We start from the raw sequence: 21,700 nt of genomic DNA on the forward strand, positions 1-21,700 counted from the left end.
CTCCATGGACTGATCCACCATCGTGTGGGGCTCGGAGACAGGTGAGGTGGCGGCGGTGCTGCAGCACCCGGCCCGCAGCCCGCTCCGAGTGTGCGCGGTGGCACCTGACTCCTCCCTGCTGCTGGCAGGGGCCTGCGATGGCCCCGTTGTCCTCTGGGACTTCCCCTCCAAGACATAACGCAGGTACAGTGTGACCCAGGGGCAATCACGTCAACAGCTAAAGATCCATATCAAAAAGTGTTAGAGCAAAAAAGTGCCTGTTGGCCTAATTCCAGCCTTAACGTGACATTTTAATTCTTTATAAATATTCATGACTACTGTACTGGAAGGGCTTTTTTTTTAGGAAGTCCTAAGTTATTAATCAGCAAATCTGGGTGTTAGTTATTATCTTTCAGTGAATAAAATGTCAGAAACTGGTGACATCTTTTAATAGCTTGTTTTATCTGAACAGAATCAGTTTACTATAACATATTTGTCGTTCATATGTTCTGTTTCGGTTTTTTCTTTTTTTTTTTACTTTACATTTTAATGTTCTTTTGTACAGCACTTTGCTCAGCTTAAGCTGTGTTTTAAATGTGCTCTAGAAATAAACGTTACTTACTTGCATATCACAAATGCATGCATCAAATCCTCACACGTTAGAAGCTGGAACCAGCATGTGTATTTGTGTTTGATCCGACAAGAGTAGACCAACAATGATTTTTCACTGCTAATTCAAAAATGTGAATTTGAAAAAATGTAATTAACAAAGTCCTACTTGGATTTTACAGCTGTTCTAAAGAAAGATTAGAGCTACTTCACTGGCTACTACATTAAGTCTGGTTTAACAATGCATATGCATGGGACTAATGAACACAGCCAGCTAGACAAACACTTATTGACAAGAGGATGAAATATGTTAATAACTGTGCCTCTCTGTTGAAGATTCTCACAGGTGGTTTAGATTAATCTTGATAAACTCAGTGCAGGATTTAGGGCCCACATGTGTGTATTCTCTGGGTGTGTTAATGGTAGTGTTTGTGTATCCCCTGCATGTATTATGAATGAGTGTTCTTGACTGTTAAAGGTGCAGTGCAGTGAGCGAGGCCAGTGTTGTGGCCTGCTGCTTCTCTCCCTGTGGACAGATGTTTGTGACCGACTGCACCCACGGAGACCTCAAACTGTGGGATACCGACATCAACCTCCTGCATGCTGAGAAGGACGCACACGACCTGGGAGTCACCTGCTGCAGCTTTGCGCCATAGTTTAAAGTCGGTAAGTTATATTTAGGGTCAGTTTACCCAAATCACCAGAAAACACATTTTCACTGATATTCACTTATCAAGTAGCGTCTAGACATGTTTATTATTTAAGTCATTTATCAAGCAAAATTATTTGAACTGTTGATCAGACAACACATTTGTATCCGTGACTCAAAATGACATGTGTAGTGTTTGTTGTTGTTTTTTGTTGTTATGGAAATCTCCCTTTTAATCCACTGCACTATATTTATGCCACACACAGAGTAAAAGATGCTTGCCATGTGTTGATACACTTCACATACAGGCTGTCGGATGATATTTATCATTTGTTATTCACGTCAGTCGAGAATGAACATTGAGAATCTGCAGATGGCTGCTGTGTGGAGTTTCGACTGGCCTCCTGTGGACAGGACAACCATCTGAAAATACGAGTTGTTTCTCAGCGTGAAGGAGCAGGTAGACTGACCCCTCTGCCTGCTTCCTCAACTAAAAGCTCCCCCTTTATCTCCCATGAGAGAGAGAGAGAGAGAGAGAGAGAGAGAGAGAGAGAGAGAGAGAGAGAGAGAGAGAGAGAGAGAGAGAGAGAGAGAGAGAGAGAGAGAGAGAGAGAGGACTGCTTTAACCTTGAAATCGCTCTGTAGAATAGAGGAATTTTATTAGTGTGTGGAATAAATCAGCTGCAGACTGAGTCATTAATAATGGATCACTTTAAGACATTCTGCTGAAATACAGCAGCTGCAGAGGAGTGTGTGTGCGTGTGTGTGTGTGTGGAGCAGAGTGGAGAGGAAATCAGGTGTATACAGTATATCTACTGTGACATTTATATCTTGTAGGAACGGCAGCAGAACAAGAACATGTCGTGTATGTTCATGGGTTGTGCAGCCAGCCTGCAGACTGTGAACACACGCCATGTTGTTAGTTCCTAAGATATGTTGCCGTGGTAACGTCCATTTCTGGGGAGAATGCGATGTGTCCCACGTGATGTCCCGCTGCAGTCTATGGGGATTTTTCATCTCTGTGCAGCTTGTAGAAAGACACAGAATAATGTCTGTCCTTGTCGCATTTCTTTAAAATGTATTTTTCACATATTGTTTCTCTGTGGAGGAGCTTTCACCTGAAATGTGCATTTTTCTTGTCTGTGCAAGAAGATTGCATGCTTGAACTCTTCTGCTGCTGTTTTATGTGGAACAGACTCAAGTGTAGATCCTTCAGGGAAGCAAGGTGCCACTTTTGAAGCTGGGATCAACGTCTATATGGAACATATTTCTTGTCCTGGCTTACTTAGCAGCTCCATATCTACCGGTCAAATCTTTCATGTCAGTTTTGCAGCCTTCTCCTTTCAACCAGCAGCGTACATCTTGATCACACATCACATTTATTATTATTATTTATAAGTGTACACTTTTTGATTTAGTCAGGTTTAATAATGCATTTTTGTTTCATGAATATGCATGCAAATAACAAATTATGCCTGAAAACTGAATTTTTACTCTGATGGAAAAGAGGGAGTTTAATTTAATAAATGTGTATTTTAAAGGTTGATCATTTAAATGCTGCTACAGACAGATTGATGGCACATAAGATTGTTGCACGATGAATTATTACTGTGTACTACTCAGTACTCAGTGTCTTTGTATCGTAAACTGTGAATGTCTCAGATTTAGTGCCAAAAATAAAATCTTTAGTTTCCAAGCAGCTATCAGCAGGTGGCACAGCAAGAGCAATGATGCTGATGTGTCAGTTTCAGACTGAATGTTAGGTTGTTGTTTCTCTTGTCAATTTGTGTGTGGACACATTGCAGGAGGTTGGTAGCTGAACAGATACATAGATAAAATATAAACCATGTGTGTGTGTGTGTGTATGTGTGTGTGCGTGTGTGTGTGTGTGTGTGTGTGTGTGTGTGTGTGTGTGTGTGTGTGTGTGTGTGTGTGTGTATGTGTGACTGTGTGACCCTCAGCCTGTGTCATGAAGCTGCTTGACACTCTCACCAGTCAGTCGGCTCCAGTTCTGTCTTGTGTTTCTCTTCTGATGGAGAGCTGGTGGTCTCGGGGTAAGACACACACTCATCTCTCTCTCACACACACACACACACACACACACACACATCAATTCTTGTCTTCACATGTGTGAGCAGCTCTAATAAACCCCTCCTGCGTTGGCTAAGGAATATTGACTTTTGTGCCTGCAAGGTTAATGTTTTGTAATGTAATTTGTTTTATTTGCTGTAAAATCATTTGCTCATTTGGGAAGGATTGTGTTGAAATGAAACTCTCCTTCATGTTTAAGATTCTCTGTTTCTGTGCTGTAAACAGCAGATGCCACTGCTGAGCAATGATCCAGCTGTCCCCTTAGTCTGCAGGAGGAGTGTATTTTGTTGTGTTCAAGCTTCTGTTTGCATCTCTGTGCTGTTTCTGGCTTTTATTCAAACACACTTGAAGGTTAACTTGTGCTCTGTTTGTAGAATTTAAACACTTGAATAATGTGTTTTTGTTAGATTTTTTCTTTGATCATTCTATAAAGCAAATGTATATGTATTCTGCAAATGAAGTTTACTCTTTAAATATTCAACAGTTCGGTGGATAAAAGTGTTGCGATATATGATGCGGTAAGTAAAGCACAAATGGTTTTCTTGTTTGGCTTTGCTGCCTCCGTTCACTACTCTCGCTCAACAATGAATTCCAGCTGCTGTAAACACAGAAATGCCAAACATTCCCGTTCTGTTTGTTTGTACTTTGTTTACAGAACCTGGGAACCCTGCTCCACACTTTGAAACAGCACGACGGGTAAATGACCTGACCTCCCACTGCTATGCAATCCCTGCAGCTATCAAACGGCAAAATAGGAGTCAAAGGGTTTCAGATCAAAATGTGTGATTTTTGCTTGACTAGTTTCTCCCAGAAGCACTGGGTGCAGTGATGCAATAGTGTATTCTCCAGCTCTATTCTCCAGCTCTGCTTTCCAGACAGTCATTGAAGTGGCACCGCAGGTAGGCACCAGCAGAGCGCTTTGAAGTGCTTGAAAGGATTTAAGATACTGTATGATCTAAGACTGGATTTATTTTTATTTTATTCTTTAAGGTTAGAGGGGAAAGTGATTTTAAAAGCCGATCTCTTCCTGTGAAAATTTTTTTAGTCTGTCATACACACCCTTCACATCTCTGCTCCTCTTCCTTCTCCCTGCAGGTACGTGACTGCTGCTGCTCTGTCTCCCACCATGCCGTGGATTGCAACCGGCTGCATGGACAGAACCGTAAACGTGTGGAGAATAGCAGATGGAGTCAGCAGAACTGGTAAATACTTAAGAGAGTTGTTAAGGTTGGTGCCTACAAATGCACAATCACGCCTCCTTTTTTCTTAAACAGTTAGCATTGGTTTAAAGCCCAGAAGCAAGCGCTAAAGACTCCCAAAAGAGTGTTTTTGGGAGAAATCCAGCCGGAGAAGCTCCTATTACATATGTATTGCTGTCTGGCTGCAGTGTCTGCAGGAGGAATTGTGAGTGATGTTTATCGGTGCAGCAGGACAAACTACCACTAAGCCTCAGAGATGTTGTTATGAGGTGAATCCTCTTTCAAAATAAAAAGTTCCAACGCAACATGAAAGAAAACATTTGGAATACTAAATGAAATGATGCAATTGTTAGACAGCTGGAGGCCTTGAAGCTTCATCAGTGCAGCTCCCCATCTGCCATTAGTCAGTCAGGTTGATATTGACAAAATAAATTCCATCTCAATGAAGATATGCTTTTCTCTTTATCTCCCCTTTTAATCTTGGTTTGTTCTTTTCACATATTAAAGTTATTCCCTTTTTTTTTTCCTGCAGCAGCTGAATCAAGGCAGACAGTGTGCCAAGGTAAATAAATCATTCACTGTGTTTTCCCCTTAAAGTTATGCACAGTACTCTTTGAGCTAAAAAAAAAAACACTGCTGTTTTCAGTGTGAATGGTTCAGATATCGGTCTGGTAAAGAGAATTTAATTTCTTGATGTTTCCTGGAAACATGTTTTCCTTTGAGCTCATGTTGTAGCACACGTCCTTTTTCATGTGATCAAAAGCTTTTCTTGTTATTTTGTGTTGGTCATGTGTTTTATACTGTTTTGTGAAGGTGAAGAAACGTGCTTTGGTGGAGCAAATGGGGAACACAACTTTTTATTAATTTTTAAAAATGAAATAGCGACCTTCTGCCTTTAAAGGATAAGGCTGGCATTATTCAAAACATGTCTTAATGCCAGCAAATCCCATGAAAAGATTAAAACAACAATGTGTTGATTCGTTTCTCAACACCTTCACAAGCCCATTCCTTCCTGCTAATGTTAGAAATGGGTCACAAGAGGCGCCCTGAACATCATTCTCTCTCTCTCTCTCTCTCTCTCTCTCTCTCTCTGACTCTGTCATTTGCTCTCTCGCTCTCTAGCTCTCACTCTCTCTCTCGCTTACTCACTCATTTGCTCTCTTTCTCTCACTCTCGCTCTCTCTCGCTCTCTCACTCTTTCACTCTGTCATTTGCTCACTCACTCTCACACTCTCGCTCTCTAGCTCTTACTCGCTCTCTCTCTCTTTCTCTCACTCTCACTCTCTCTCGCTCTCTCACTCTCTCTCACTCTGTCATTTGCTCACTCACGCTCTCACTCTCGCTCTCACTCTCTCTCTCACTTGCTCTGTCTCTCGCTTACTCACTGATTTGCTCACTCACTCTCACTCTCACTCTCTCGCTCTCTTTCTCTCACTGTCACTCTCTCTCACTCTTTCACTGTCATTTGCTCACTCACTCTCACACTCTCACTCTCTCTCTCTAGCTCTTACTGGCTCTCTCGCTCTAACTCACTTGCTCACTCTCACATTCTCACACTCACTCTCTCAAAAGTCAAAAGAGAATCTTTAAAATGGGTCATGTGTTATGCCTGGAACTAATAAAAAAAGTTCCACTTTATTCTTGACACTTCGACTTTATTCACGAAATTCTAAATAAAAAAACATTAAATCTTTTCTCCCTTTCCCTGGCCCTAATACTCTTCTGTACCACACAGCTGTTTTTCCTTTTTACGTTGTTTAATTAGACCTCTTCTCTACTAATTAGGCTTGATATTGACAACTTCCTCACTCTCCTGTTAGTTTTGTTTTGTTGCAGCTGTGATGGCGGGACACCCTACCCTCTTATCCTTATTAGTGTACACAGTTTGGTGCCGTCTAGTGATTCTCAGTGAGGTTGAAGCTGCTAATGGTCTAATCAGCCAGACTGATTAGAAACACCTGTGTTCAGAGGCGGGGTTAGTCCAGGTCTGGATTGTTTATAATGTATCAGCAGATCAGAAATATATATTTTCACTCTAAACCATTTAGTTTCATAAACCTATAGTTTTATTTAAGCTGTGGAGTGATACAGATCAGGCATGCTGCTGAGTATTTGTGGCCGCAGACCAAGAACACGCTGGAGAGATTATATATCTCATCTGGTTTAGGAACGCCTCGGGTCTGGACTACCTTGCTTAGCCCGCTGCCACTGTGACCCGGCCCCGGATAAGCAGCTGAAAATGGATGGATGAGGAAGAAAGCTTCATATGTGCATCTGTCTAATTAAACACTGCAGTCTGAGCTGTCTGCAGTGAAGCTCTGTGAGGTTTCCATGCTTTTGGCACATTGGTTTCATGACTCAGCCTTCTAGACTGGGAGACTCCACACTCTCTGAGCCCGGGCTGCAGAGAGGAGGAGGTGTTACTCTGCTCACTGTTGTGCAGACCCAATAAGTGGATAATTCCACTCAGTGAGACTGTGCTCGGGGCAGGATTTCTGTTAGTTTTACATAGTTTTACAATTGCAAAAAAAAGAAGGGAAAATCACTTTTAACAACACTGTACTTTGTCTTTAGTGCTAATGTTAGCATGCCAACCCACTAAACTAAGAGAAACAAGATGGCAAAGATTGCCTGCTCAGCATGTTGGCATGTTTATCCAGACCTCTAGATGTGCTGTCACGACATTCAACAATCCTACACAAAGAAGGAAATCAAGCAGAGATGCCAGTTTACCTGAAACCTCAGTAGACCAGAATCTTAGCTGCAGGCATGTTCTAGAGGTTTTAAAAACACAATCTATTGTGGAGGAAAGTATGCAATGGGGAAGAGGTGGGGGGTGGGGCTTGGGGGGCTAACATGAAGTTACTTAGCGTGGTAATGAGCAACGCCCCCTAGTCTTCAGGGTTATCCTTCACATGACTAATGATTGGTGATGGCTGCTGTGACGTGTCATTAATGCACAACAGGGTGGGTTGTCATATGATAAATGATGGCCGCTCACTCACATAGTGTCGTGTGAAGGTTGATGAGCTGCAGGCTGGCTGTGTCTGTCTGTCTGTCTGTCTGTCTGTCTGTCTGTCTGTCTGTCTGTCTGTCTGTCTGTCTGTGTGTGTGTGTGTGTGTGTGTGTGTGTGTGTGTGTGTGTCTAATCAGCACAGAGGGAGTGGGTCCTTTTCTGTTGAGTGTGAGGGAAATTGTTTGTTTGCGTCATAAGTTTCGTTGCAAGAGATGGGGAGGGTATAATATCCGAGCTTTTCCTGTTGTGCGTTTTGCAGGAAGGAAGTTGCCGGGTCACTCCAGGCTGCTGGCTGCTGGCTGCTGATTGGTCAGAGGAGGATGTGCAGACTTGGCTGTGCGAGGAAGGACTGCAGGAGCTCGTCAGCATCTTTAAAGCCAACAATATCGACGGCCAGCTGAACAGGGAAACGGCAGCAGAGCTGGGAATTGGTGAGGATGGAATATAAAACACAAGTCACGTACATTAGTACAGTACACACACACACACACACACACACACACACACACACACACACACACACACACACACACACACTCGCAGGGACACTGGGACTTAGTGTTTTTTGAGGGGATTTACTGTTTGATCCTAAAACATGACAAACTTCAATTGGGTAGTATGATATAAGCCGCTTTTTTTTTTTATCGATGCTCTGATTTATTTTTCCCTCTCACAACTCTTCCCCAAACAGTGATCTGATTTAGGGATGTGAAGCTGCAGTGTTTCTATCTGCTTATACAATCACAAATCACGCTGTGAGGACAGTACCCCACGGGATGACCTTTACGTCACAAACAATGATAATCCCTCTGAAAATAAGATTAGTCCATTCAGGGGTCGTCCAAGGTCCGTGTGGAAAGTCACTGCAAAAAAAAATAAACTGCTGCCAGAAAACAACAAACACATTCTCCCTGCAGTGGATGGACACACTGTAGATGCGTGTGCAAAGTACAAAGGTCAGCATCATGATCTCCACCAAGGCAGGAATAATTTAACATAAATACTGTCGTTTTAACATTTCAGTTTTTATTTACTGATTAAACTAATGAGATGTTAATTAGTGAGCTGGAGATGTGCTTGTAGGTGGATTTTGTTACCTTCATACCCCACGAGGGGTATCAATCTTAGAAATGAAAGAAAAGAAGCGTATTTCCTAAAATGTTGAAGTATTCCTTGATTCTCCGTATGAGTTTGTTGAGCAGTGCCAAAGAACAAGTGATGTGTTGTTGGAGCGACATCTTTTGTCTCTCTTAAAAAGCACTTTATGATTATTTAGAACTCCCGGGGCCAGATGCCCAAACCAGTGTAGATTTACGGCAGAAGCAACTTTGTGCTCGCACTCATTCATCAGATTGACCTGTGCCACCATTATGCACTATTTTATAGCACTTATAGCATCATTGATGCACCTATCATTAATTCAACCATAATGAGCAGTTATATTTCAATCATAATCATCAACCAGCAAAATTACACTTTAAACAGAGTATAAATAGTATTGTAATTATTGTATTGTAATAGTATGTTTAAAAATAAAGGACAAAGTGTGCCATTTATAAATGAATGTTATGGATCCATGCGAAGCCTGCTAATTAATATGATTTATAATTAGTGAAATTGGCTAATAACCTAAATTAATGTTTTATTATTAGATTTAATCTCAGGATTACAGGATTACACAAAGTTGTCTTCAAAAGGCATATGTATGCACACCTGGTCAAAATAAACGATGTACACACATCCTCACTGCAGCTTATTGGAAAACTAATTATTACACATTAAGGGGGTTGTAACCTTATTATATTTGGTCTCCTTGGTTGAGGTATGGGTGCTACTTTAGTTAGCCATCTTGAATTTTTATTTACACACAGTTGACATGCTGCTTGAATGCCATAATGCCCAGACAAGCTGTCTTTACTCTGATTACGGTACTTTGTGCCGACTGTAATCATGTAACTAACGTCATCACTGCCTCACCCTTAATCAGGGTAAAAACGTCCTTTTGGCAGTTTTTGTCTTTGATTTAATTGGACAGCAGTCGACGCAGTAAAATCAACAGTGAAGCCAACTTCCCTTGTACACTGCTCAACAATGCAAAGCATGTCCTCTTTTCCATGCGTTTTATTATGGAGGACAGCTCTCATCATTACCACAGAACAAGGACAGACGAAACTGCAGATTGCTACATTTCCTGTTCTTTTTTTTGTGCTGTGTGCAACCGACAACTATCATTTTCCATGCGTGGCCTTTGTGTAAGTTAGTGTGCGTGCAAAGACACACGCTTACTTACACATACAAGCACACACACGCATAGCAAATTAGATTCTAGCGCACTTTACTTAATGAAATATTCATGAATCTTTGAGTAAGGGGAGGAAAGAAAAAAGTTCCTCTTGGAAATGGTTCACTGTATCTCTGTGGTGACAGCCTCATTCTGCAGTTTTATTGTAGCGTCTCATCAAATTATCAATCTAAATGTAAAGTGGACCGTATAGTACTAATGGCTTGTGCTGCCATGAAAAATGTGGGAACTTATGGAAATCTTAAATCCCGTTGAGCTGTTAAGTGCCGTTTTTCTATCCAAGAGTAATTTATTGGATCAATCGGAGGACTTAATAGGTTCAACGTGTTTCATCGAGAGGACATTTTGATTGAGCAACATCACTTTTCTCGTAGTTAAGTATTTATGATTGCGAGCTTCTACTGCAGCATCTGCCTGTTTTACTTTAAACTTAAATGCAGGATTTTCTAGGCGCCGAGTTCACGGTAAAAGGAAGCCACAGTGTTTGTAATGTGTACTTGAATGCTTTCCATACTTCCTCTCTCATTTCTGTTCTTTGAATGACTGCTAAAGAAAGACTGACTCACAAAATGCAATTTGCTGCAGCAAGACGAGCCGTTCCTCGGCACACTGTGGCTTTGTGCCGATTGTTGTTGTGACCCTATACATCATGATATGTGGGGGGAAGCTTTGGAGTACATTTGTTTAATTCAATTCAAACTACTACACAGTCTCAATTATTCAAAAACAAAACCACACAGAATCTATACACAAGTCTCGTGTTAAAAATCCACATATTCATCAGACGCAACTTATGATGCAAGTCATAAACTCTAATCTAGAACTAGATGGGTTGTTAAGCATCCTCAGCACAATGATACCAACGTCATGTCTGAAGTATATTCTTCTGGGAATGTTTGGGTTTTTAGCAACATGAGAGAATATTCTCTGCTTTGGTGGATATTTTATAAGATGATTGCAAGTCTGTTTTTAGACTCACTATATTCAATTTTGACCAATATTTATAAATATAATAAATTATTTTCCCCACCAGAGGTTTATTCCTGGCAATGTGCAGAATTAATTTCCAACACGAAAACCACAAATTTCACAAAAGTTAGTGATTTAGAAATATTTTGCTTAAATTTGACTATTTAGTGTTAATTTTGGGTTGAGGAAATTATATTTTTAAGCTGAATAAACAATTAAAAACCCCATTATTTAAAAAATGTATTGTTAAAACTTAATTTTTAGTGTCAGGTATTATTTTTTAACTCCGTTTGGTACAATTCTTTATCAACTGCTCCACTTCCTTTCTTGCAGTTTGAAATGAAGACAATTTAGACTTTGCAATATTTCAATATATTTGATACTAAATCTCTCCTGGATTTGAGATTGCAGGCTGGAAAATGTCACTGCAGCTGCTCTCTGAATCCCTCTGCCACTTTACACGGACACATCACTTATAATGAGTGGCTGTAAAGGTCCTCCCTGTATTGTAGCCCATCGTGAACTGTGCAGCTGATGACAAAATCAAAGGGTTCTGTCAGTGGGCAGAGACCTGCAGCTGTGTGCAGAGTAATACGTTACACTTTTGGGTCGTTTTTATTCTCTAGTATAATAATGAAAAATGTTAACTCTTGAACTAACAACCCACACAAACTCCTCAGAGGTGACACCTTGTCTGAGTTGTGAAGCCATCACAACACAGTGAGCGTGTCTGGCTCTTTGTATCGTGGCACAGATGGATTGAACGGCGGTGCAGATTTATTTATTCCTGCCTTTTGTTTTATCAAAGGACAAAGTCAGTCTGTCGAGTGTCTGTCGCCTCACTGAGGAAACAACCCTGTTAATGGAATAACATTAAAATAAAATAGCTGTTTTATGTAAAGTCTTTGTATCCTTTAAATTATCATCAATCTTTGCTTCACTACGTTTTAAAATTGCACCGTGTGTGATGTATTTTATCAGTCGTACTCACTGAAGTTTGTTAGATTTTCACAGTCTGTGAGCCTCCGCGGTCGTCTCCTGAGGAAAGTCGAGGCCTTGAAGAAAGAAGAGAGCGGTTCAGAGGCCCCAGACGAGTCCAATCACAAGAGAGCTGTTGAAGGATCCAGTCATTGCTGCAGGTTAGACACATTCTTAAAACCTGTACAATGTCCAAGTCAAAGACGGACATACTGTACTTTATCTCAGTGTGTGTGTATGAGGTGTCAAACTGTGTCTACTCCACAGACGGATATTCCCATGAGCGAGAATCCATCGAGAGCTGGATCAGGGGCAAGAACAAAACCAGCCCCATGAGAACCTTCTGCTACAGACTACGCTCCTCACTCCCAATAGATCTCTGAAGAGGGAAAGAACACGCTGGAAGTCGAGCCAGTACACCGCAGCTCATTCTAGCTTGTTTGTCAGAATCCAACAAAAGAGGTACTGCTCATCTGATAAGTGCTTGCACTCTCTTTGAAAGAAGTAATGACTATAAATACGATTTTTGTTCAGGGTATTTGTACAAATCTAACAAAATAATCCAGAATCTGAAGTCTCGGATAATTTAACATATATTTATCCAGTTAATAGTCGGCATAACTGCTCATTTAATTTTTTTGTAAAGAATAAAAAAAATACATTTAAAAACTATGGAACTATGCTGAATTTACTGCAGTCATGATCCTGCTGCTCGCGCAGGCACAAGCAGTCATCTGCCAAAATGCCATTACATCCACATTAAAAATTATTTTACCATCTGTATGTTCCAATATATTATTTGGACTATTGGCTCCATGATACTGTCGAGTTAGTCAGCTAACGTTACAAAGCAACAAACGCAAAATCTAAATTACAGCTAGGTGGCTAATCTTAGCTTAGGTTACAGTTGGCTAGCCTTGCATCGCTTGCTCTTGGCTTGTAGAAAGAAATCGTTAGACACCTTTTGCTTTGTACTGATGCATTCTTTATTGTTGGCTAAAATCAACACAGTTTGTGTTATGGATTACGTTAGCTGGTGAAGTAATTTTGGCAAGCTAGCAAACTAACATTCACTCGGAAACTATTTTGCTAGTCATGTTATCAAGCACGCAAGCTAAGGTTGTCCGCTCACACATTTGCAATACAAAGTGTTTAATAAATTGTTACATAATAGTACCTTCTTTAAAGCACTATGTAACTTTTGAATGTAGAAATAACACAATCTACCGCTCAAATAAAACATTGAATTCATAATAAATTGAATACACCACATGGTGGCTATTGTTAGCTAACTTTAGATAGATATTGTCGTGTAACCGACATTACTTATGGCTGTTCTCTACCTCTTCTACTGTCATCTTATATCCCATAATGGTCACTTGTGGCCACAGTGGCTTCTGTTCAGGAAAAAGAACCTTACATAATATTGCTTCAATTACAGGGTTAAAGTGAGACAATCAACAATGAAGCATTGCTTTAACTAATCGATACACTCGATGCTGCTACAGCTTCAGCTAGGTCTGATATGACCAGTAGCAAGTGGTGGCTAATGTTATTTATGTATAGCTAATTTTTTATATATATATTATTGTGTAACTGAGAAACTTTGTTGAGCATGACTAGTCTCCGCTACATTTCAGCTGTTTTGAGGCGATGTTCCAAATGTAAAGATGCGAAGTAAACGCAGAAATGAATGGAAATGTAATGTGCCATTGTCAATAATGTCATTGCAATTGACATTTGTGGCCACAGAGGCCACTGTTCAGCAAATCTTACTCTCACTTTATTGATCTGTTGCATTACTTGAGGCTTTATGGCAGCGATCGACCGGCTGTAAAATGTTTACACAGGCTCATGATGATTATTAAATGTTCTCTTGACTTGGGCAGCTGTGTGTTTTAGAATAAAAGTCAGCAGACCTGTTTGTTTTTTCCTCAGTGAGTCTTTATTTTTCTCTCCCATGGTGGCTATGGCAGTAATGCTCTATAACAGTATGTGATCACAGCTAATAAAGCTCACAATACTGAAAACATGGCAACAATTGCATTAAACGTACATATTAAAATAGAGCTGATGGCAATGTGCCCCAAAACCATTTCTGTTTTTATAGATTTTTTTTACTCTGTAATATAAACTGCAATTGTAGCATACACGTAAACTCAACATTATTAAGAATCATTAAATGTCTTATTAGCTGTGCAAAAATAACTATATAAAATATATTGCTTTTACAATTAACCAAGCCATTGGCGCTGTAAATAAATTAAGCTAGACAGCAACAACAAGCAGATACAGAAAGGATTTCAATTCCATGTTAATGGTGATTTATATAATGTACAAACACTTTAACAAATGCTTTTTTAGAACCTTTAACACCATTTAAACAACATTGTGCATAAAACTCAAAATACACAAGTCTGAACTTGTCAATACACTTAACATAGATCTTCACTGAAAAGGAAAAATACATATTTATATAATATACACAAGAGGATCTATAACATCCTTCGTAAAACACAGGAATGTCCGTCCTTTTAGACTTTCTTACACCTTCACCGAGGACTTTCTCTTCCTTATTTCTCCTCTCAGCCCCATGGACGTAATGAACACAGTTCAAACCCCATTTCACTCAAAACTGTTCTGTAATAACATTATACTGTAACTGAATATGTTGTTTAAGCTCTTGAGCGGCCTAAGTGTGTATAAAGTGCTCACTGTCACCGTTGCGTTGATGAGGACTGTACACTACATGTCCAAATACTTCCTTCAGTGCAATGTCTCCAGCTTGGCTGTATGACGGCGGACATGTTGTCATGTAACAGAAGCTGACAGTCACAAGCAACAGGTTGGGAGGGGAAACAATCTGGAGCATTCAGTACACTGTTTTCCTGTGTGAATACAGACAAACAGCTTGCACACTACTTCTAACAAGGCTTAAAAGTGAGACCATTCTGTTGGAGGTTGGTTAAAAAAAATAAAACAACTCCTCACTTTAGATTGTTGCTAGTGTGTGCGTTGTAGACTGTATGAGATAAAAACAAACATCTCTACACATTTGATTCTATAAATGATCGCTTTGGTTTCATTGAAGCTACGTGAATGGCAGGATTATCTCGGGCGAGGCCAGGCTGCTTGGGTTTACTGTCCATGAACGTGTGTGGCATTGCCAGTGCTGGCTTGGACTCTTTGTAACAGTTGGCGGCTTGGCAAAACTTCTCTGTGAATTCCTTGGCGTGCATGCCGTTTTGTATGCCACTCATTGCCATAGCACCCTGAGGTGGTGGAGGTTTGTGCTGCTCCTGGTAAGTGCTCACTGTTTTGGCGTAAGGCAGCTCACATTCGACGGGCAGCAGGCCCATCGCTGACATGTTGTGACACACCAGACCGTCGGACGAGTGGTTCAGCCAGCTGCGGCCCACAGACTGCAGGCTCGGGTGACCCTGCAAGCTGTGGTGCTGCAGTTGGATCTGCTGCTGCTGCTGTTGTTGGATCAGCTGCTGCTGTTGGAAAAAGCGTGCCGTCTTGTCCGTTATGCCCATGAAAGGTCTGGGTTTGAACTCTATTGCTGAACTGGCCTGTTGGCTGTGCTTTGTTTTGTCAGAGATCTTGGTGCGGACATCGGGTCCGAGCTTGCCGCTGTCTGATAGACTGCTGCTGGACGCCAGGCTACTGGTGGAGCTGGAGACACGCATGCTGCTGCCTCCTCCCTGTGATCCTGTTGCACCACAAATCCCTTCCTTTACTGCGTCAGTGTGGTTTCCCTGTGGTGCGGGACCGGAGCAGGCCAACCCATCCAGGGACGATGCAGAGTGGGCAGACAACCGGTCTTGCCCCGGGCTCTTGGAGCTGCTCCCGGATGAGTAGGAAGCCTGAGAGGAATGGAGGCTTTCAATCTCACAACTGTGAGCCATGGAGGTGGACATGCGGTTCCCGTATACAGGCTCGTCAGCTGGGGGCGGTAGAGGGCTGATGTCGATACCTGGGCCCGGCTTCAGCATACTGGACATGTGTCGGCTCGGTAAGGGACTGGAGGGCGCGTACTGAGATTTGGCCCCTGCCACGCGGCCCCCCACGGCCCCTCCCCCAACCTGCATGGAGCTCATATGCTGGTTGGTCTTGACTATCTGGGCCTGCTTGGTGGGCTGCAGGACCCTTCCCTGTTGGGCCAGCGCCTCCCGGTGCTCTCGAGGGTACCGGTGGGGGGGGAGTCTGCCAGGGCCTGGGGGTGAGCTGGGGCTCAGACTTTGATGTCCTAAACTGTTGCTGACGGGCTCAGAGGGTAATACTCTGTTGTAGGAATAACTGTTCTGGGTCCAGCAGGCTTCAGGTGTCCTGTCGTGCAGCGAGGCCTCCTCTTCCTCTTCCTCCTCTTCTAGGATGTCTCTTTGTCCCTCCACGCTCCTGGCAAGGCTTTGCTCTGAAGGGTCCTCCTGTCCTTCGTCTTGCTCCTGGTCCGACTCGTGGCCTCCTGGCACCTGGCTGGAAGCAGCCCCAGCGAGGCCTCCTTTAATCTGCGTGCGCTGCATCTGTTTACACTCGTCCTCTACTCGAGCCAGCAAACGACGGATTTCCCGGTTATTGGGGCACAGCTTGGCTGCTTCGTGTAGATCAGCCAGGGCCGCCGTGAATTGCCTGTGGATTGGAGGAAGAAAGAAGAGAAACATTGTCACCAGACACGGACTATATAACTCACCACCAATAACGAGCGCAGGAGCTGCGTGCTAAATAGTTTACCTGCTGCTTCTTTTAGCTCTTGCGCGGGCATAGTAGGCCTCATAGGATTTGGGTTTCAGCTCCAGTGCTTTTGTTGCAAACTCCTCTGCCATCCCGAAATCCTACAATAAAAGCAATCAATACATTTGTCAACAAGTTGATATTCAAGCCCATGTGGCTGTCTTGATCGCAGGAATAAACATAAAAAAATATGCAGGATACACAATTTGTCCTTGTTGCTTGTTATGTCCCATTTATTGCTTTGAAGACATATCGGTATTCATCTCTCCCGCACTTTTGCTCCATAATAAAATAGCTGTTAGGAACCCTTAAGTGCTGTTACTCTAGAAGCACACAACAGATAACCTCATGGTGGCCGTTACGCTCAGATCTCCTTGCAGCATGTAATCACATCAACAGCTGGCTCGCTTCAAAAGTCTTCCTTCTAGACTTCTGACTAAGAGTTATGACTACACACTGTTCTGCAGAATCAATTACCTACAAATTCAAAGACAGAACAGCTTGAAAAATAACTTTGTTTGCTTTAGTCATTATTTTAAATTTCTACTCCATTTCATTTGAAATGGAGTTAAATTACTATTTAGTAATTTAATTCATCCTTCAGTTTTGAACATGGAGTGAAAATGAACAGGAAACTGCTCGGCACAGTTAAACTCGGGATGGCTGAGTGAGCAGACAGGCTGGAACATGCAGGAGCTGAGATTGTTTTACAAGAAGATTTGAGTCCACTGCCCAGTGCGCTTGTAGCTTTCTCTCCACTTCCTCCCTGCTACCATCTGAACACTAACGAGCTTTCCCTGCCCACACATGCTCAAATCATTTCACATGCTGGAGTCCTAATCACAGATTTATCTTTTTCTCTAAAACAATTGTGGATTCGTCCCAGAAAGAGTCTATTCCTACCCAAATATCCATTTAATGATGCCCCATGATATGCATTACTCACTGACAAAATTATTTGAAGTCATTAAAGGATCATCTAAAAATAGAGCACTGGCTGAGGAATAAAGAAAAAAAAAAATCGTCTCGAGAGGCTTACGTTGGTTTTTCTGCGACAGCGGGAGAGATTGAGATACAGAGAGACCCTCAGGTCTTTAAATGCCTTCAGGTCATCGCCAAAGCCTTCTCTAGGAAACTTCCTCAGGGCGTACTGGTACCTCTGGGCGGCCTCCTTCATCTTCCCTTTCTGGAGGACACATGGAGGGCAAACATGCAGTGAGATAGAGGACAGAAGGAAGAGGTGGGGGAGAGAAGCAGGGCAAAGGTATTCAGCAGATACTCCAGCAATAGCTGTTCTCCGACTCTATCCTTCCCTTCACATCAATCACACATACATCAGACACACGAGAACACCTGACAGGTTTGTCCTTTCTGCCACAAACTCAATCTGTTAAATGTCAGGCATCATGCCTCCTTTGGCGAGTGGTGTGGAACATACACATTTATTCATTTTCTGCACTTAACTCAGCTAGAAAAATGATTGCTGGCTGAGCTATTGTTCAGTGCTTTGTTCACTTCCATATAACACAACACGACATCATCTGATAATAACTCAGTGCAGGTGTGGCGTTTAGGAACATTTGAATAAAACAGGAAAGTGCTCTTTACAGTTGACAGTAAGTGACGTCTTTGCCAGTGCCACATTACCTTGTAAAGTAGGTTTCCCTCCTCCATCAGCTTCTGAAGGAGGATGATCAGGATATCGGGCTTGGAAGTAGCCATGGCCCAAGCAGCGTTCCCTGTGGGTGTAGAGGGGAAAGAGAGAAGTTGAAGGGAGGCATGTTATGTTGTTGTTACTGTTGCCAACAGTACAATCACTGTATTCTCTGTAAATTGGTACAAGGTAAAGTTACCTAAAGATTGTACCTGATCGATCGTAAGGTGACGTTCTGTAGCCTTAGTTTATTGAAGGCAGTTAAGAAAAAGTTAAGGGAGAGAGAGAGAGAGTGAAGAGAAAAGAGGTCATGCAACAGCAAGGAGTCATTCGTAGTGAAAGGAAAAAGACTTACAAAGTGTATCGTGACAATATACAATTTGTCACTCAGCTTTAAATGGCCTTGTGTTTTCAGCAGTAAGTGCATGCAGTGTTAACTGCGCTGAAAGAACATTTTAAGTTCTTCCCATTACTTTTTTTGAAAACATTTATTTTTTATTCTGAGACAGCAGTGTGCACTGGAGATAAACCGCAGACCCAGATAGCTCTATGAATGTCGTTTAGGTGATAAGTCACAATCTTAAATTAGCCAAGCAGCACATGAGGGAGAAGAGGAATGACACAGACATACCAGTAAAAATGAACACGCACGCGCGCTGAGCAGTGAGTGAAGAGCAGGAGTGGAAACAGGGTTTTTCCGCAACATTCCACAAAATTAGTCTGATCTTATTCTTAGTACCATGAGATGCTGAACGAGACAGAAACAAGCTCGATATGGAGGCAAAACTAAATACTGAGAGTCTCTCAGTCATGAAAGAACTCAGCGGACACAGAAACGTTTCTAGAGGCCACAGGAGTAACAGCTGACTACTGTAAGTGGGAGAACTAACTGTACTAAACTACATGCATGTACATATTCACAGAGAAAAATAAGCATTGTGCGTACCCAGCTTGGCCCCCTTCTTCAGCAGAGTCACCACCACTGACGTGTTCCGACAGCCTATGGCCCGGTCCAGAGGCCTCATCCCACTGTAGTCCACATGCTCTATCACTGCTCCTCTCTCCACCAGATACTGGACCTGCATGGGAGCACACACGGATAACTCACAAACACAGTTGACTGTCATGAGCTGGCCTAACGCAGAACTGTACGTGTTCAATAATGGCCAAGGGGTGCCGTTAAGGCTAAATGAATGGTGGTGTTGAATTGTTTGAAACTATTTTCACTTACAATCTCTGCATCTCCATAGAAGGCAGCGAGGTCCAGCGGTGTTCGTCCGTTCTTGTCCGTGTGGTCGATGACCGCACCTTTCTCCACCAAATACTGCACTACATTCTTATGTCCTTTTAAACATGCCCAGCTCAGGGGCGTCAGTCCCTCCTTGTCCATCGAAGTTAAAGATGCACCTTTGAAACAAACAATGGTCATTAAACTCTTCATATTAACACACTTTCATTGAATGCGTCCAGTATTCACTGTCTAGTGAAGGTTTGGTGAATGAGACTGAATGCTCTGTGGCCCCGATGTCGTTGCACCTCACCTTTAGAAAGCAGAAACTCTACGGTGCTCAGGTGACCCTCACAGGAAGCCACCATGAGTAGGGTCCTGCCCTGCTTGTCACTGATGTTAATATCAGCACCGTGCTGCAACAGCAGCTCTGCAATCTGGGAAAGACACAAAAACAGTCAGAGAACCGACATCCAGGTGCACCGAGCGCACACACAACCCTTCAGTTAGCAAGGACCAGGACCATGTGTCAGGAAAACAATAAGTCCAGAGGCAAGGGTCTTTCTTTCTTTGCATTTGAAAACCTTTATTGATGTATGTATGAGCTCTAGTTTTATTTAATCAACTTTCTTTAATGATTAGAACTCGTCAGTGCATTCCTCTCCTGCTTTTTGACCCCAGTGAAAATGTTTCCAACAAATATGGATTTAAGATGAACATTTCATTAGATTAAAAGATGTACATTTTGGAAATTATTACATCTTATCCTTTTTCAATAAATGGACTTTTGGACTTGACAACACTGTGGAGTTATTGGACATGTTTGGATCACACGAGTTGGAAACATTCATACACAAAAAAAAGAAGCTGCGCAGCATTCAAATGTTGATTTAGAATTTGAATATGAACGTTGTGAATGAAACTATTCAGTACAGCCCTACCAGAGATGCTGTAGCTCTAAGGACAGGATATAAAACCTATATTGTGAAAACAATAAAATACTACACACTGTTAGAAGACTTGGATGAATAAAATGTGGGGGTGAAATTGTAGTTTGAAGCAGTGTGGTCGCTGTGGATACAGAGGGATAGCTCAGCGTGTCTCACCTGCCAGTGTCCCTGTCTGACGGCGCAGAATAGAGGAGACACCCCCCGCCGGTTGACCTGCTGCACCACCGCCCCCTGCTCCAACAGGAAGCTGCATACCTCCGTCTTCCCCCGGCCTGCTGCTGCAGTCAAAGCTAAAAGAGAGGATGGAGATGTTAGGATGGATGTAGGTCTATCTTCCTTATTTAGATCTGCACAGAGGAATAATTTAAGATGAAGACACTGCATAGCTAGAAGATTAGTGATAACATGTACAGTACACAGAGGCTTATGCTGCTCATGAGGTCTTTAGTAACCCAAGTACAGCATGTGGAAAAGGAACCAGAATCTTATTCCTCAAAGACGAGTAGAGAAAAGCTAATGTTGTGTGCTAATTGAGTTTAAAACAGACAATTATCTTATGCTTATTAAACTCATTAAATTCCCGCCTAAAGCTCCCCGGGCCTTGTACAGCAAGATGAAAATCATTTTATGCATCAACAGACAAACATTAGACGACAAAGTCAAACAGTTCTGTTGAACACCCGTGTTCATATTTTCTGTCCTTTTTTCTAAATCCGATAAATTGGATGTAACTGTCTCATTCATTTGTAACAAAAAAATAAATGAATATTTTTGTGCTGTCTATGAAGAAAACAAAGACAACGTTCAACGCTCACAGTTTATCGGCTGCTGCCGACACATGGCAGCAGATGGGCCGGTCTTAAATGAGCGCCGGTTGTCAAAACAGAGTGAGATCCAGCGTAAGAATCCAGACAACTCCGCTCTCGCATTCACCTCGGAGAGATTTAAGGTGCCGCTGAGCCTTCTTATCTGACTGACATCTTCCATCTGGATGAACAGTCATGAGAGCCAAACAACCCCGCCCTCCATCTGCTCGAAATATGGATATCCTCACACACACGGCGAAGACCTCCAAGCAGCTAAACTTAGGCTGTTAGGGCTCCAGGGAGCGACATTAGCAGCACCTCGGGTGATGCTGGGTTACACCGAACAAACTATCAACAGCTGTGCACTTTGTTGATGTTTGAAAGTGACGTCTGTTCATTTTATTCTTAGAAGTTCTCCATGTTAAGTGCCATTCCCATATCCTCATTTAAAGTTAACAGTATTTACACAAACACTAGAGCATCTCAACATTCCTGACCTTCAGAGGTGAAGCTTTGGTCATTTATTGTTTCTTGCT

General features: G+C 42.2%; 1 protein-coding gene and 1 pseudogene across 3 annotated transcripts in view; one reads left to right on the forward strand and one right to left on the reverse strand.

Moving 5' to 3' along the window:
- Positions 1-13,729, forward strand: part of LOC115026009 (WD repeat, SAM and U-box domain-containing protein 1-like) — a 13,853-nt pseudogene extending 124 nt beyond the window's left edge.
- The window catches only part of tanc1b (tetratricopeptide repeat, ankyrin repeat and coiled-coil containing 1b), a 99,700-nt gene continuing 91,714 nt past the window's right edge, over positions 13,715-21,700 (reverse strand). For all 3 annotated transcript variants that reach the window (XM_029458522.1, XM_029458521.1, XM_029458520.1), the window contains 8 exons: positions 20,515-20,648; positions 19,722-19,845; positions 19,412-19,587; positions 19,127-19,259; positions 18,174-18,265; positions 17,566-17,712; positions 16,527-16,627; positions 13,715-16,424 (listed from right to left, as the gene is read on the reverse strand). In XM_029458522.1, the coding sequence (XP_029314382.1) occupies positions 14,840-16,424; positions 16,527-16,627; positions 17,566-17,712; positions 18,174-18,265; positions 19,127-19,259; positions 19,412-19,587; positions 19,722-19,845; positions 20,515-20,648 (2,492 nt within the window). In that variant the 3' untranslated portion in view covers positions 13,715-14,839. The remainder of the gene's footprint in view (positions 16,425-16,526; positions 16,628-17,565; positions 17,713-18,173; positions 18,266-19,126; positions 19,260-19,411; positions 19,588-19,721; positions 19,846-20,514; positions 20,649-21,700) is intronic.

Source organism: Cottoperca gobio, chromosome 21 (genome assembly GCF_900634415.1).
Source record: "Cottoperca gobio chromosome 21, fCotGob3.1, whole genome shotgun sequence".
In the NCBI taxonomy this organism is placed as follows: domain Eukaryota; kingdom Metazoa; phylum Chordata; class Actinopteri; order Perciformes; family Bovichtidae; genus Cottoperca; species Cottoperca gobio.